Source organism: Ischnura elegans, chromosome 2 (genome assembly GCF_921293095.1).
Source record: "Ischnura elegans chromosome 2, ioIscEleg1.1, whole genome shotgun sequence".
Lineage (NCBI taxonomy): Eukaryota > Metazoa > Arthropoda > Insecta > Odonata > Coenagrionidae > Ischnura > Ischnura elegans.
This window is the reverse complement of record NC_060247.1, coordinates 137,568,003-137,580,824: the sequence shown is the minus strand read 5'-3', so window position 1 is coordinate 137,580,824 and position 12,822 is coordinate 137,568,003. Positions and strand designations below refer to the sequence as shown.

General features: G+C 35.9%; 1 protein-coding gene across 1 annotated transcript in view; it reads left to right on the top strand.

Moving 5' to 3' along the window:
- The window catches only part of LOC124154681 (retinoblastoma-binding protein 5 homolog), a 49,767-nt gene that overhangs the window by 35,483 nt on the left and 1,462 nt on the right, over positions 1 to 12,822 (top strand). The window contains exons 9-10 of the mRNA XM_046528558.1: positions 2,455 to 2,670; positions 5,038 to 5,305. Of these exons, the coding sequence (XP_046384514.1) occupies positions 2,455 to 2,670; positions 5,038 to 5,305 (484 nt within the window). The remainder of the gene's footprint in view (positions 1 to 2,454; positions 2,671 to 5,037; positions 5,306 to 12,822) is intronic.

The window sequence follows — 12,822 nt, the reverse complement described above, 5'->3', positions numbered from 1 at the left end:
GTTATTCAGCTACTCGATGTTTCAGTCTTTATGGGATGACCTTGAACGGGAGAACAATAACCAGTCCCTGCTGATTTGCATTGAGGAGGATCTTCGTAAGGGGAAAAATATGCTACAGAAGGCAAAGATGGGTCTGCATGGTTTAGAAAAGGGCTGTAAGTGTGAGTTTATCCCCTCAGATACTGCATATGACCATTATTATTGACCAATTCAATCTCCACAATACACCCTCTTCTAGGAGACGATGTTAACGCTGCTTCCTTTACATGCAGAGATGGGAGACAACAGGAAGCAGATGACGGGTGGGTGACGAAAGCGATGCGCAGTAAATCATTTGTGGAAATGTTGCCGACTACTATGAATCACTGGTTATTCATTCTTTCATCTGTCGTCCATGTATGTGTTGCTTTAGCCTAACTATCTGTCATAATGTAGTAAGCCGATTTCTATTTAAATGTAATTATTACTTTTATGCACCGTGTGTCATTGAAGTTATCCCGATGCACAGATTATTGCGTTGGAGGAAAAGAAAGTTATTCTTCATGCTAGAGTAGTAAATATAATGAGTTAAATATTACTTCCTTCATGTTCTCTGCCCATCGCATGAAAATGGGGTGAAACGGGAAGTCATAGAGATTGCGACTCGTATTTGAAGGGTGATTCGGGGGCTGAGGATGCACATCTTGCATTGATGTTCACAAAGGTAAATTCAATGCGAAAATCTACTGCATTTAATGTTAATTTTAATGATTTCTTGAATAATATTTCAAGTAATTTGAATCCAGGTTATTTCCTATGTAAACTTGGCCTTAAAAAAATTCTTATAAACTTCCTATAGCTAAGGATCTTATAAACCTCCTATATAAACTTGGCCACGTGCACTGAATTGACTGGCACTGATCTTTCTTAACAGATTCCTCACCCGTTAATATGCAAATTTGCTTTATGATGAAATTCACTTTACGATGGTCCCCCGGAACGGATTAATATCGTAAAACGAGGGTCTACTGTATTCTTTGTTGATTGTCTGACCTTTTGGAGTAAATTTGTAGTCCAAAACACCCTCATAACTCAAAGAAATAATCAGCAATGTCCTTACATGGCTCTGACTTTGATGTGCTCTTTATGGCTGTGGCTCGTTTGAATGCTTCTTTGGCGAAGATTGTTGTTTAGTTTTGGGATTGAAAACCTAAAGCCATGATTCATCTCCAGTTATAACCTTCTTAATGACAATTTTATCATTTTTGACATTTTTCAAGTTGTTCTGTGCGATTTAAGGGTAAAGGTTTTTCTGCGCGGCTCTGAGCAATTTTGGAATGAATTTCACTCACAAGTAAGTCATCCACAAAATTTTATTAAAATATCCCAAACATTAGTTTCTGGTATTCCGAGGTCATTTTATAGTTCACCAACAGTCAATCAGTGATCACCTTCAATAGCAAGTTGCAACAATCAACATTTTCTGGTGTCTTTGTTAGCCAGGGCGGCTAGAACAAGCGTCAAAGTCAGCAGATGTGTGGCCGTTTTTAAACCACTCCATCAACTGCGTTATGCCAATACTTTCATCCTTATAGGCCTTCTGTATCATTGAATCGTCTTCATACAACTCTTGCTGAGATTGAAGCAAATTCGTTGATGTGTCCTTTTTTCCATATTCTGCAATAGACAGATGCAACTAATGGAAAAGCATGTTGGACATAAGCTCATGCTGGGCACGACCCAAGGTGTCTGGCCGATAAGTATGGATTTCAGGGAGTTCGTGAGGGACCACTGGTTACTCTCATGGCCCACAGAGACAGCTCGAGTGCTCAGGCACAATGACATGAAAGCATTTTGGATAAATTTTGGAGAACACATGTATTAATGGCTCAAAACCAATATTATACAGAATTAAAATACATAATTTATGTCAGTAAGCAGAGTATCTATTAAAGGATTAATTTGAAATTTTGGAACCAGATTGAATATTTTTAGTGCATTTGGATACAATTTCATTATCCATTGAAATGCATTATGTATCTGAAGATAATCGGATCTGATGTAGCCAATCCAACCATCTCTAATACATACATATTTCTTATTTCTTTAATGAGATTTCATGTGTGAGAGATTTTGTAACTTTTGCATGTTCATTTCCTTGCATCTAAGATGTGGTGCAAGTATGAATAGCGTATGTATGAATAATTACATTTTGCTCAACTTGCTGTATATCTTCGTGGATTTTCATGAGAACTATGCAGCTCTAAATTTACAAATGTTCTTGTAATATAGGATAAATTATCACCCATGCATGCTTTTTTAAATATTATACTAATGTAAAAATTTTTGTTCTTCAGTTATTCTTTGGATTTCATTATTTTTTGCTTGTCTCTAGTAGCATGATGCTGCTTTTATGATCTAAATTTGAGTTGAGTGATACAGTCAAACTTAATGTTTGCAAATGCCTCTTTCTAGTGGCATCCAGTTCGTCCTATCATAGCCTCGATTTCAAGTGGGGTTGTTTCCGTATGGGCTCAAAATCAAGTGGAGAATTGGTCTGCGTTCGCCCCCGACTTCAAGGAGTTGGATGAAAATGTTGAGTATGATGAACGGGAATCAGAATTTGATTTGAGTGATGAGGATAAGTCAGTGGAGGCTGGACAGACAGAAAGACAAGAGGATGATTTGGAGGTGAGTGCACTTTGTGAGTGACCTTAAGTCAAAATGTACGCATTTGAAATGATGACTCAGTAACCATATTACTTTTACGGTAGATTTTTTTATGGTTTCAACATTTTTGCAATCATATATCCTTTGAATATAATAAAAATTCGAACCCTTGTTTGAAATTCCCTCCTTATGTGCAGGTGCAATTCCATCCTTTATTTTTATATCCGCATTCCTATTTTTTGCCATTGTTCACTTGGTTTTTATCCGTCACCTTTTACTGCTGAACAACCGCTGCAAAGTACTTCGGAGAGCCAGAGGGCTTACAACTACTGGAAGGGAAAGAAGCCAATGTGTTTTTAGAATCTCTCTCGGACCCTGTTACATGTTGATACTATTCATATGCAACTCTGCCACAGCTCCGTTTCTCCCCCATTAATACCGATGGCCTTGAAGACTTTAACCTGGCTTAACCCTTGAAGCTTTAAGTGGAAGTCAATTTGCCCGATAACCTAGGATGGCAAAAAATACATCTCAAATCGTATAGTTTAAAAAGACTCATTTCCACTCCAAACTTAACTCATGATCTAAATTATCTAATATGATTCAGTAAAGGAGATGAGATAAATTACTTCCCTAGGTCGGATATGCGGACGGCATGATGAGTAATGTTTTTGGCCATTGCACGATAATCGATTTCGATGAATATATAAACAAAGAATAAGATTTGAGGCAAGAAATACTATTATTATACATACAATGAGATTAATTTTGTGTATAATTAGTGCAGGTTCACGTTTTATCTAGAGAATGTTATGGTTATTTGATTAGGCAAAGCAGCATTGGGAAGTTTTCCCGAGGGATGAATTTGCACTTTTACGTGTGTCTTACATATCTTTTGTGTATGAATATATTTATTTAGGGTTTACCACTTAGATTGTGAATATATATACTCAGTGTGTGTCATCAACAGTTCAGTGTGCAAAGGTTGGAATCGGCAACAAAATTAATGTCAATTTGACTACTTTAAATACCTTTTAAAAAGTCATTTTTGACATTTGCATTTTGCTGAGGTGGTGGTCACTTTTGTAGTCACTTTTCATTCCTAATTATGAAGTTATCTATTGATTTCGGCCGATGCCGCTCTTAATGCCTTGAAAACCTATAAATTATACCTGTTATTTACAAATTATGAATGGCAAAATATTTTATAACACCTCAAGGTTGATCCTTTGTGATATATTTTTAAGTGACATAAAAAGAAGACAATTTTGGAAGACTTAAATGAATTTCAAGATGATTCATTAAATTAGTGCAGCATAATGCACCCACTGAGTCCACCTATGTACAAATACTTTTCCTGAGTAATATTTTCATCAACATTCATGTGGCCTCACCTTGAATATGCAGTGAGCTAATTATGGGATTTGGCACAGAAAGACTTAATCCGTGAACTCAGTACTAAATTTAAATGAATTTTGAGATGATTTAGGTTATGTCAAGTTGTCCTGGAGGGAATGCATCACAACCATGACATGAAAAATGGTAAACAATAACAAATCTTTGAGTTTCCTCAAAAATCTGTTGTGAGCCAAACTTATGGACAATAAAATTTCCGATTTAGAGTTTTCCTTTAATTTTTTTTCCAAACTTTCCCTATAGGAGGCACGAGTTAATGCTATTTCATATTGAGTTGAAACATTACCAGAGTCATTTTTTAGGAAAAATTTTGGTGGGCCCTTGGCAGATGTTATTGACAAAAAAATGTTCCCAATTGTAACCATCCTAAATTGGACCTCAGTCGAGGATATCACTCATCAATAGGGGTTGCTTCTAATTACAGTACCTAATTTACTAATTGGATAGAACTTAATAACATCAAACAACAAAGGTTCGAAAAATACTAGGCTCGCATAAAGGAAAAAAGGAAGAATGGAAAAAAAATATTTATATTCTCGCTAAGCATCATAAAAACGGAATATATAATTAATAAACACATGTAATTAAGCTCCAGATAATGAATACATATGATATGTAAAATAAAATTTGCCATACTCACGCATTGATGGAAAGAAATAAAAATAATAGCATGTAAAACACAGGGAAAAATGAATGGAAATGGCTTACCTTAAGGCAAAAGAAAAAAAATTTCTTCTGATCCTCTCAGGAGAGGTAGCATGAAACAGTCTTCACAAATGAGCTTTGAGATCCCTGCTAAGTAACTTAGGGGCATTCAAAGTCGTAATAGAATTGAACCGAGCTTTTGCAGAGGGCCGGAACCCTCGGGGTGCCCATGACGTGGTATCATGTCATGCTGCACTCAAGGTGTTAAATACCTCACCCAGTGGTGCACGATACATATGCAATTTGAAATTGTTATGTTTTGCACAGGTGGACGTGACAACGATAGAGAGGGTGGCTGCGTTTTGCAGCTCGGATGAGGAGGAGGGGGGAGGGGATGGGTCGGAAGACACCCTCGAGTACTTGCCCATTGCTCCCGAGGTGGAAGACCCGGAGGAGGGGTGGGGGGCAGGTGGAGGGGGAGATGAGGGGAGCACAGGTGGCAAGAGGCCCCCTCCGCCGCGCAGCAAGGAGAACGTGCCCAAGAAGAAAAAGTTCCGATCGTTCGACATGGAGTTGCAGGGTGCACCTTTGGATGGTATGACACCAAATCTCTAATTATCATCCACTAATTTTCTTTCTGTTTAAATTTAATGTAGACTTCTTGCACTTGCCATTCATTCCGCATTGAAATAATGTAAAAAGACAAATCAATTCTGTGGAGTCGATTTGGATTTTTGACCGAGGAAAAAATTTTTTATTTCAAGCACAGCTGATGAACTCCAGGAAATATACCTACTTATAAGTGAAAATGTTAACTTTAAAAAGATTTGCATACCACACTAATGCATAATTAAAGCTAACAGAAAACATAATGAATGATTCTCAGTATTTAAAAACAAAATGAAAATATCAAGAAAGACTAAACATACGGGTGGTCCCCGACTTTCACACACAATGCGTTCCTGAAAATGTGTATGAAAGTCGAACCATCGAATTCCATCCTAATTAGGGGTTATGTTCCAAAAGAGTGAGGTATACATACTAAAATCTTATTTTTACACAGATTTTATTCTTATTAACTAATGTTCAATAATTAATTAATAAAATTCCCCACATTATGTAATTTCTTTTGAAAATACGCAGAAAATGTAAATAAAAGTTAAAAAAAAAACAAGAATTCCGTTGGGTACAGAATGAAACTTTCTCTTGGTATTGAAAGTGACATTCCACTTATGATGTCCACTATAAATACAAAGGCATATCAAGCATAACAAAATGCAATTGTTAAACCTTCACTCTTTATAGCTTTAAATGTTTATGTCAAAATTCCTCAGTGGGTGACATCTCGTGATCGCGTATACATAGCATATATCTTTTGCATGATAATCTAAAAAGACAAAAAACATAGGGGATGTGGATGATATTTCATGTTATATCGGAGCTGAAGTTGTTAATGTCTTCCATGAAATTAACAGCACTCAAATGGAAAAACACAATTAGGAAGAAGCACTTTTATTTATTAATTTTATTGAAAGCTGTTTGATGGCATCCTGTCAACTTTATTGAAAAATCTCTCCCTTGAAAGCTAAACGACAGCTTTCTCTTGATAAAGGAGCCTATAGGGGGCAGTGTTTCTCTAAAAAAAATCACCTTGATTAAAGTCAATGCTGCCCTTCATCATATTGCCTGCATATACTGTCATATGAAACAGTTGAATGTTGGTATGCGCAGTGCACGCTGTGGGAATTTCAAAAAATTACTTACTGGCAAATGTTTGAAAGTCCAGATTTAGCATACTTAAGTCAAGTAAAAGGTCTCAATTTTGAACGTAGAAAAGTGTGAACTGTACGAAAGTCAAGAAGCGCCTGTACAGTGGAAATTCGATAAAACTATGCCCATTGTGACCAAATAAATCTTAACTTTTTGGGCAAGTTATTTTCTTGCAGGCGGTGGAGCAAATAATGTCCATGATACCTATTCAACACCTTTTCTGAGCTGGGTTGGTTTGCAGGCAGAAGTGCTATCACTTAAAAACTTATGGATAAATGCTGACAGAAGGGAATAGTTTTTACGGCATGTCATATTCTTTCTAAATTTACGTACCAACCTTCAATGTTTAACCCATGCACTGACTCCAAAAAATGCAATGCCTGTCTTTATCCCAATGCACAACCAACAGAGGGCACAATCGTAAACAGTAGAAGAATGATCATCCGGAATGCTTGGGACCAGATGCATTCCGGATGAACAATATTTACAGTGAATAGATCAGTTACCTGGATGTCGGCAACTCTGCGTAATGGAAAATATTTTTTTCGTAACTTGCATTGGCATCAGCAGAAATTATACATTGTTGAGTTTAGTGTCAAATAATGAGAAAAGCCCAATCAAATTCAATAAATTTATTATTTAAGATGTTATTTAAATGGATTCAAAAGAAATGATAAAGTTCTTCGTCAGTAAATCGCAAAAGTATATAAGTTGTGTACGTAATCTTGATGAGAACACCTGTAAATGGAAGGAAAATGGCACAATGTTTTTACAGTCTGAAAAGTGAATCAATTTTTTGCCTCATAATATTTGTCAATGTGCACCTGTCACAAATTCCACGTCATTTTCACCACTACAAACATTAAATGTTCGCAAATATCAAATCCTCTGATAGGAGGTAATCACATTTCGAGCACATTACCGTAAATACAATAAGGGGTTGTGAATTTGAAATGTTAAATTGAATATTAATAGTCACAGTTAATCTTGTAAGTGCAGAGAATGCCAGTATTTTGGTAAAACTAGTTGTCATTTACTTAGGAAGCAGTATTAGACTAATCCCCATGACTCGTACGGTCCTTTGTGGCAGGGATCTAGCGACCTACTCAAGAAAGTAATGCAGAGTGGGTTTTAACTCCTCTCGTGGAACTGCTTATCTCAATCCCTGATTTCAAATGCTTAGGAAGGGTTAAAAATGTTTCGTGAACGTCTATTTGTGATAAGGGGTTGACGTATCCAATTTGAAAACAACTGCAAGGATCACGTGCTTTAAACAACTAGTTATTTCAGTAGTGGATTCAAAAAAAGATGAGCTTCTGATCAAAATCAAGTGGGTAGACCTGGAAAAATGACATTTGAAGAAACATGTTTTTAATCAAATGTCGATTCTCACAGCTGTAAAATGAGTGCATGTTGATAGAAGACGTCGGTAGAATTCCTCTTCATGATGGTTGGAGATCAGTGAATGAAGAAGTAGGCAATCGTATTTCAAGGAGTACAACAAATATTCATGTACCGCTTAATTTTCATAAGACTGCAGATCTCCTCGGATGTATTTTAAGTAATTTTAGGTGTGCGATGGGGAAGTGCACAGTGTGGACTTCAACCCACTTCCAATATTAACCTAATTAAGTCCGGAAAGTTCAGGAATAGTTATCGAACATTGATGCCATGAATTCTGTAGTGCGAAATCAACACATCTAGGCATTCCAAGTCACTTAATGAAATATTTATAAATTAAATAAAATCTATCTTTCAAAAAACTTTTACCCTAGCAATGTCATTTATGCTGTGAAATGAAGTGTAAACAGGATTCTAGAATCTTCGATACAATAGATAAACTAAAAAGTAACAATGTACATGCATACTTAATGAGGAAAATCCAGCATCACTGAAAGTGATCAGAATGAGGCTTTTTATTTGGTAGGGCATGCTTGTGCGCTGAATGATGTTATCTAGACATTGTTTCAGGAATATTAATGTAGATGTCCTGCGCCAAGGTGGCCCATGCCAAGATGACCTCGTGCCAAGATATCATATGATGATACTGTGAATTCTGTTGTGTTAAATCACCACATCTAGTCACGTAATAAAATATTATGAAGTGTATTAGGGCGAAGACAGCCAGTTTCTTCGATGGCAATTAAACCACTCGCATAGCCGGTTTTTTGGTGACGTATCTATTAAAAAATAGAAATTTTGAAAAACTAACGAAAACAATCTGTTGTATGGATTATCAATCTTCCACTGTATATATTTATCGTGTATTTACTCGACCGTCCCCTCATTTTAATTAGTATCACATAAAATTCAACCATGGCTGAGTAATCAAAATTTTATAGTGGTTATTCCTTGCCTTACCATTTCCTTCGTTTGTTATGATTGAGGCAATAATGTAACAAGGAATCCATTTGCAATAGCATATCACATTTGTTTTGGCATGCAGAAAGAAGCAGAGGAATGAGATACTACCTCAGATGATGTTTTCTTTCATTTGATGTGACTCAACGTATTATCTACAATAACAAATTATCTGCTTAACAGGCAAAGAACACCACTGAAAGAGCTGTTCTTTAAAATTGTTCTCTATGAGATTCAGTTATCACTTAGTCATTAAAATACTTCAGCAAGGGTATGCATGACTCATGAGCATTTGAATAAAAATGAAGTACGTATCTCATAAAGGATGATATCTGGACATTGTTTCAGGGAGAAATTTAGGCCATTTTAATAAAAAAAATCCATGACACATCAGTATATTTTCGACCACCCAGAAAATGAATGTATAATTTCCTTGAGACCGTAATTAAACTTATTCTTAAAGATTGTGTCGGTTTTTGAAAGAGTGGTAACCAACTGAACAACAAACTGCGGTCGATGTTTTGGATGGTGAATGTGATCGCAGGATTGACACACCAAGCATTTCTATTGATAAACAATGTGCTGCTGGACCCTGAAATTGGCCAGCCATTAATAGTGCCAGTTGTTCTAAACCTCTATTTAATGCAAGCCGAAGTACATACATCAAATGCGAAGGGAAGTGTTGCCTCTAAACACACCAATGGTGCTATCCTCTTTGATGTGGGACTTCTTTATCTCATGCGCTGACTAAACAACTGGCTGGTGCAATTTTTGTTCAAATACGTTTAAGGTCTCTACTGGCTCTAAGTAAAGTTTGCACCATCATCTCCAAATTATGAGCAAACATACCCTGAATTATCAGCACTTTCTCAAAAAGTTAACAAGAAAAGTGCGGTAAGGCCATGGAAAGTATCAAATTTAACATGATTCATCTTTATAATGATTGTGCAAATACCTTTACTTCTGGCTCTTCCTAGGAGTTTGGATACTATAATATTACACTCTCGGCAAATTAGGTACTAAAGTTAAAAAACATTTTAATTTGAACTGTTCAAGAGACATTAATTTTTATTCATCTCCCAATTCAGAAGAGAAAATGAACAAAGGCTATTGGAAAAATGAGAATATGTTGTTGCAAGCGCTATCATATTGCTTAGTCCAGAAATTTCTATCTGTTCATACGACTCAACACTCACAAGTATGTCCTTAGAATAAACTTCAGGCTACATGAATATGAAGGTAATATAATATTTATGAGAATAATATGGAGTGAAGAAAAAATGTGCTCTTCTCATTGTATGCAATCATAAAGCTTGGACTAGCGTGTTTAAAAATTATAAGCATTGAAATATCCATATTCTGTGGTCACTTATGTATTTCTTTTTTAAATTGTTCAGGGTTAGGTAAAAAAAACTTATGTGGCTGACGTTATTAATTTTGAACCTTCATCAGGGCATAGGCTCAGCGTAGAATAAAAATTGTGAAACATTGGCAAGGAAAGTATTTTCAGCACTCACCAAACCTCGAGAAAAAAATAAATTATTTTATTTAGTTGTCGAGGCTTGATATTATCTGTGTTAGCAAAACTTTTATTTCTCAAAATATGTATTTCTTATGAGCAGACAGTCACTCTAGAGCCTTAATTGTGTATGCATGATATTCTGATTCATTATCATTTGTGGATGTCAATGCTGAAGATGTAGAATAGTCATAAAAATAGTTGTCTTTAAGTTAATTCAGTTTAAATTTGCCAATGTTCTTTGATTAAAATATATTCCACCATGTGACACCTGCAAGGTTTGTGCGAGTCTTCAAAACCTGGAAACATCAGTAAATATTTGGAGCCAGTAAAAAGTTTTCATGCCTATAATTAGTAAGAATTCTTGCCCTAAACATTATTTGTGGTTGTTAGAGCGTAGGTTTCCGCGGTGATGGTCTGATCTCTGCATTTCTCCAGGGTTTTCTTCCGCGTCAGGTTGTTGGTTGATTGTCAATCAACCAACAACCTGACGCGGAAGGAAACCCTGGAGAAATGCAGAGATCATTATTTGTGGTTTTTGCAATGGATTACTTGTGGTGGAGCTTCATCTTACAATTCAGAGTTGGGTGCTCGAGAGAGCTTTGCCTTCAGAGTCCGTCTGCTTTGTAGTAGCATTGTTGTTTACCAACAGACGAGAAGTGTGAGCCACACAGCGTAGTGTTGGCTAGTGGCACAATTCTTTGATGCTGACGTCCTGAAGCATAGGGAGTACGTAGTTAGTGGACAAGAGCAGCAGATTTAGTGTCTTGACGATGGTTAGCTCTGTGCAAAATGTTTATGTCTCAAAACGTATTAAATTGGTTATTGGGCTAATTGCTGAACAAATGAAATGGCCAAGTCTTTGATTCTCCCTTTTCAAGGTAGATTTATTTAATTTCCTGTGCCTTAGTTAAATGAATTTTGTTAGATAGCCTCTGTGGGATTAATAATTGCCTCATCCCAACTTTCAAGTCTGACATCGAAAAAAAACTTTTATATCTGTGGTTATTTCAGGTAAAACAATATAAAAGAAAATAGCTGAGTGAAGACCAGCCTGACTAGACAACATGCATACCTAGGTTTGAAAATTTTGCTGCTATCTTCATTTAATTTTCCACCACAATCTTCTCCAGTGAATTTGCAGAAGTATAGCTTAAGCATTATTGCCCATTTTACCCTTAATAATGCTTCATAGTATTATTCTCAAATGAATCACTATGTTGCAATCAGTAATTATTACAAGTAATTATGAGTCAAAACAATGTGAATTCATGAATGACGTATGTTATTAATGTTGCAAATACTCAAATATTGTGTGACTTTCAAATAGATAGGGGAGAAAAAACATTGCACTGAGATGGGGCCTATACAATATTCATTTAGTTGAGGGTGTTAGGACGCATACGATTCTTTGCACCACCCAGCAAGTCCATTTTCACTGCAGTTTTATAGTTACTTACATTTGTTATGGAGATATATATGGGGACTATCACTTCCTCTTGTTGCATTGACCTCTTTTTTATCGATAGTAGTATTTTTTGTTTCTTTTTGCCAAAATTCACTTTAGGCAGCACTGTTTTGTGATCACTTGAATTCCTTAACTTTCTTTACCAGCAATTAATGTTAGAAGTACCTGACCAATTATTCAAGAGAGAGTACAATGCAACAGCATTCATTTCAAAATATTTATGGTGAAACAAAACCCGTTACCATTCCACAAACTTTTTATTATTAGCTGCCAACTAGTTTCGACGTTTATACTGTCATTATCAAGACTATGGCGTTTCGATATTGTATTATATCTTCATCAGGGCTATGGGTTAGAGTAAAAAATGCCGCCTTCGAATAATGACAAGCCTTGATAATGATGGTATTAACATCGAAACTAGTACAGATAATAATAAAAAGTTTGTGGATTATTACTGGGTTTTGTTTCACCCTGAAAATTTCATCGTTCCACCAAGTAACGCCCAAATCAGTTGATTTTATTCATTTCAAAATAGTTTAGGCCATGCCATTATATAGATTGCTGTAAAGGATGTTAACTTTTTTTCTAGATTTCCTATACAATACATATTTTGATACATTTTCAAAGTGAAACATAAGCATTGGTTTTTGTGTTCCCAGGAATAGCCTCTCTTCATCATTATTTGTGGCTGACATTTTTTAGTCTAACCCATAGCCCTGATGAAGATACAATACAATGTTGGCAAACATTTTGCATTTCATTTCACTGGCCTACTCTCAAAGAAATTGTTAATTAGTACATAAATTGAGGTCATGATGAAAAAAATCGATTTATGTATATAAATTGAAGGGCCTATATTCTAACTACGACATACAGCAGACTCTAAAAATGAGCGTGCAAATCTCACCACTGCTATTTTCACCGGCTTTCTATTATCAGTGCCAGAAAAGTTAGTCAGTAGAATTGATTTTAATACTGATTTTGCTACACAAGT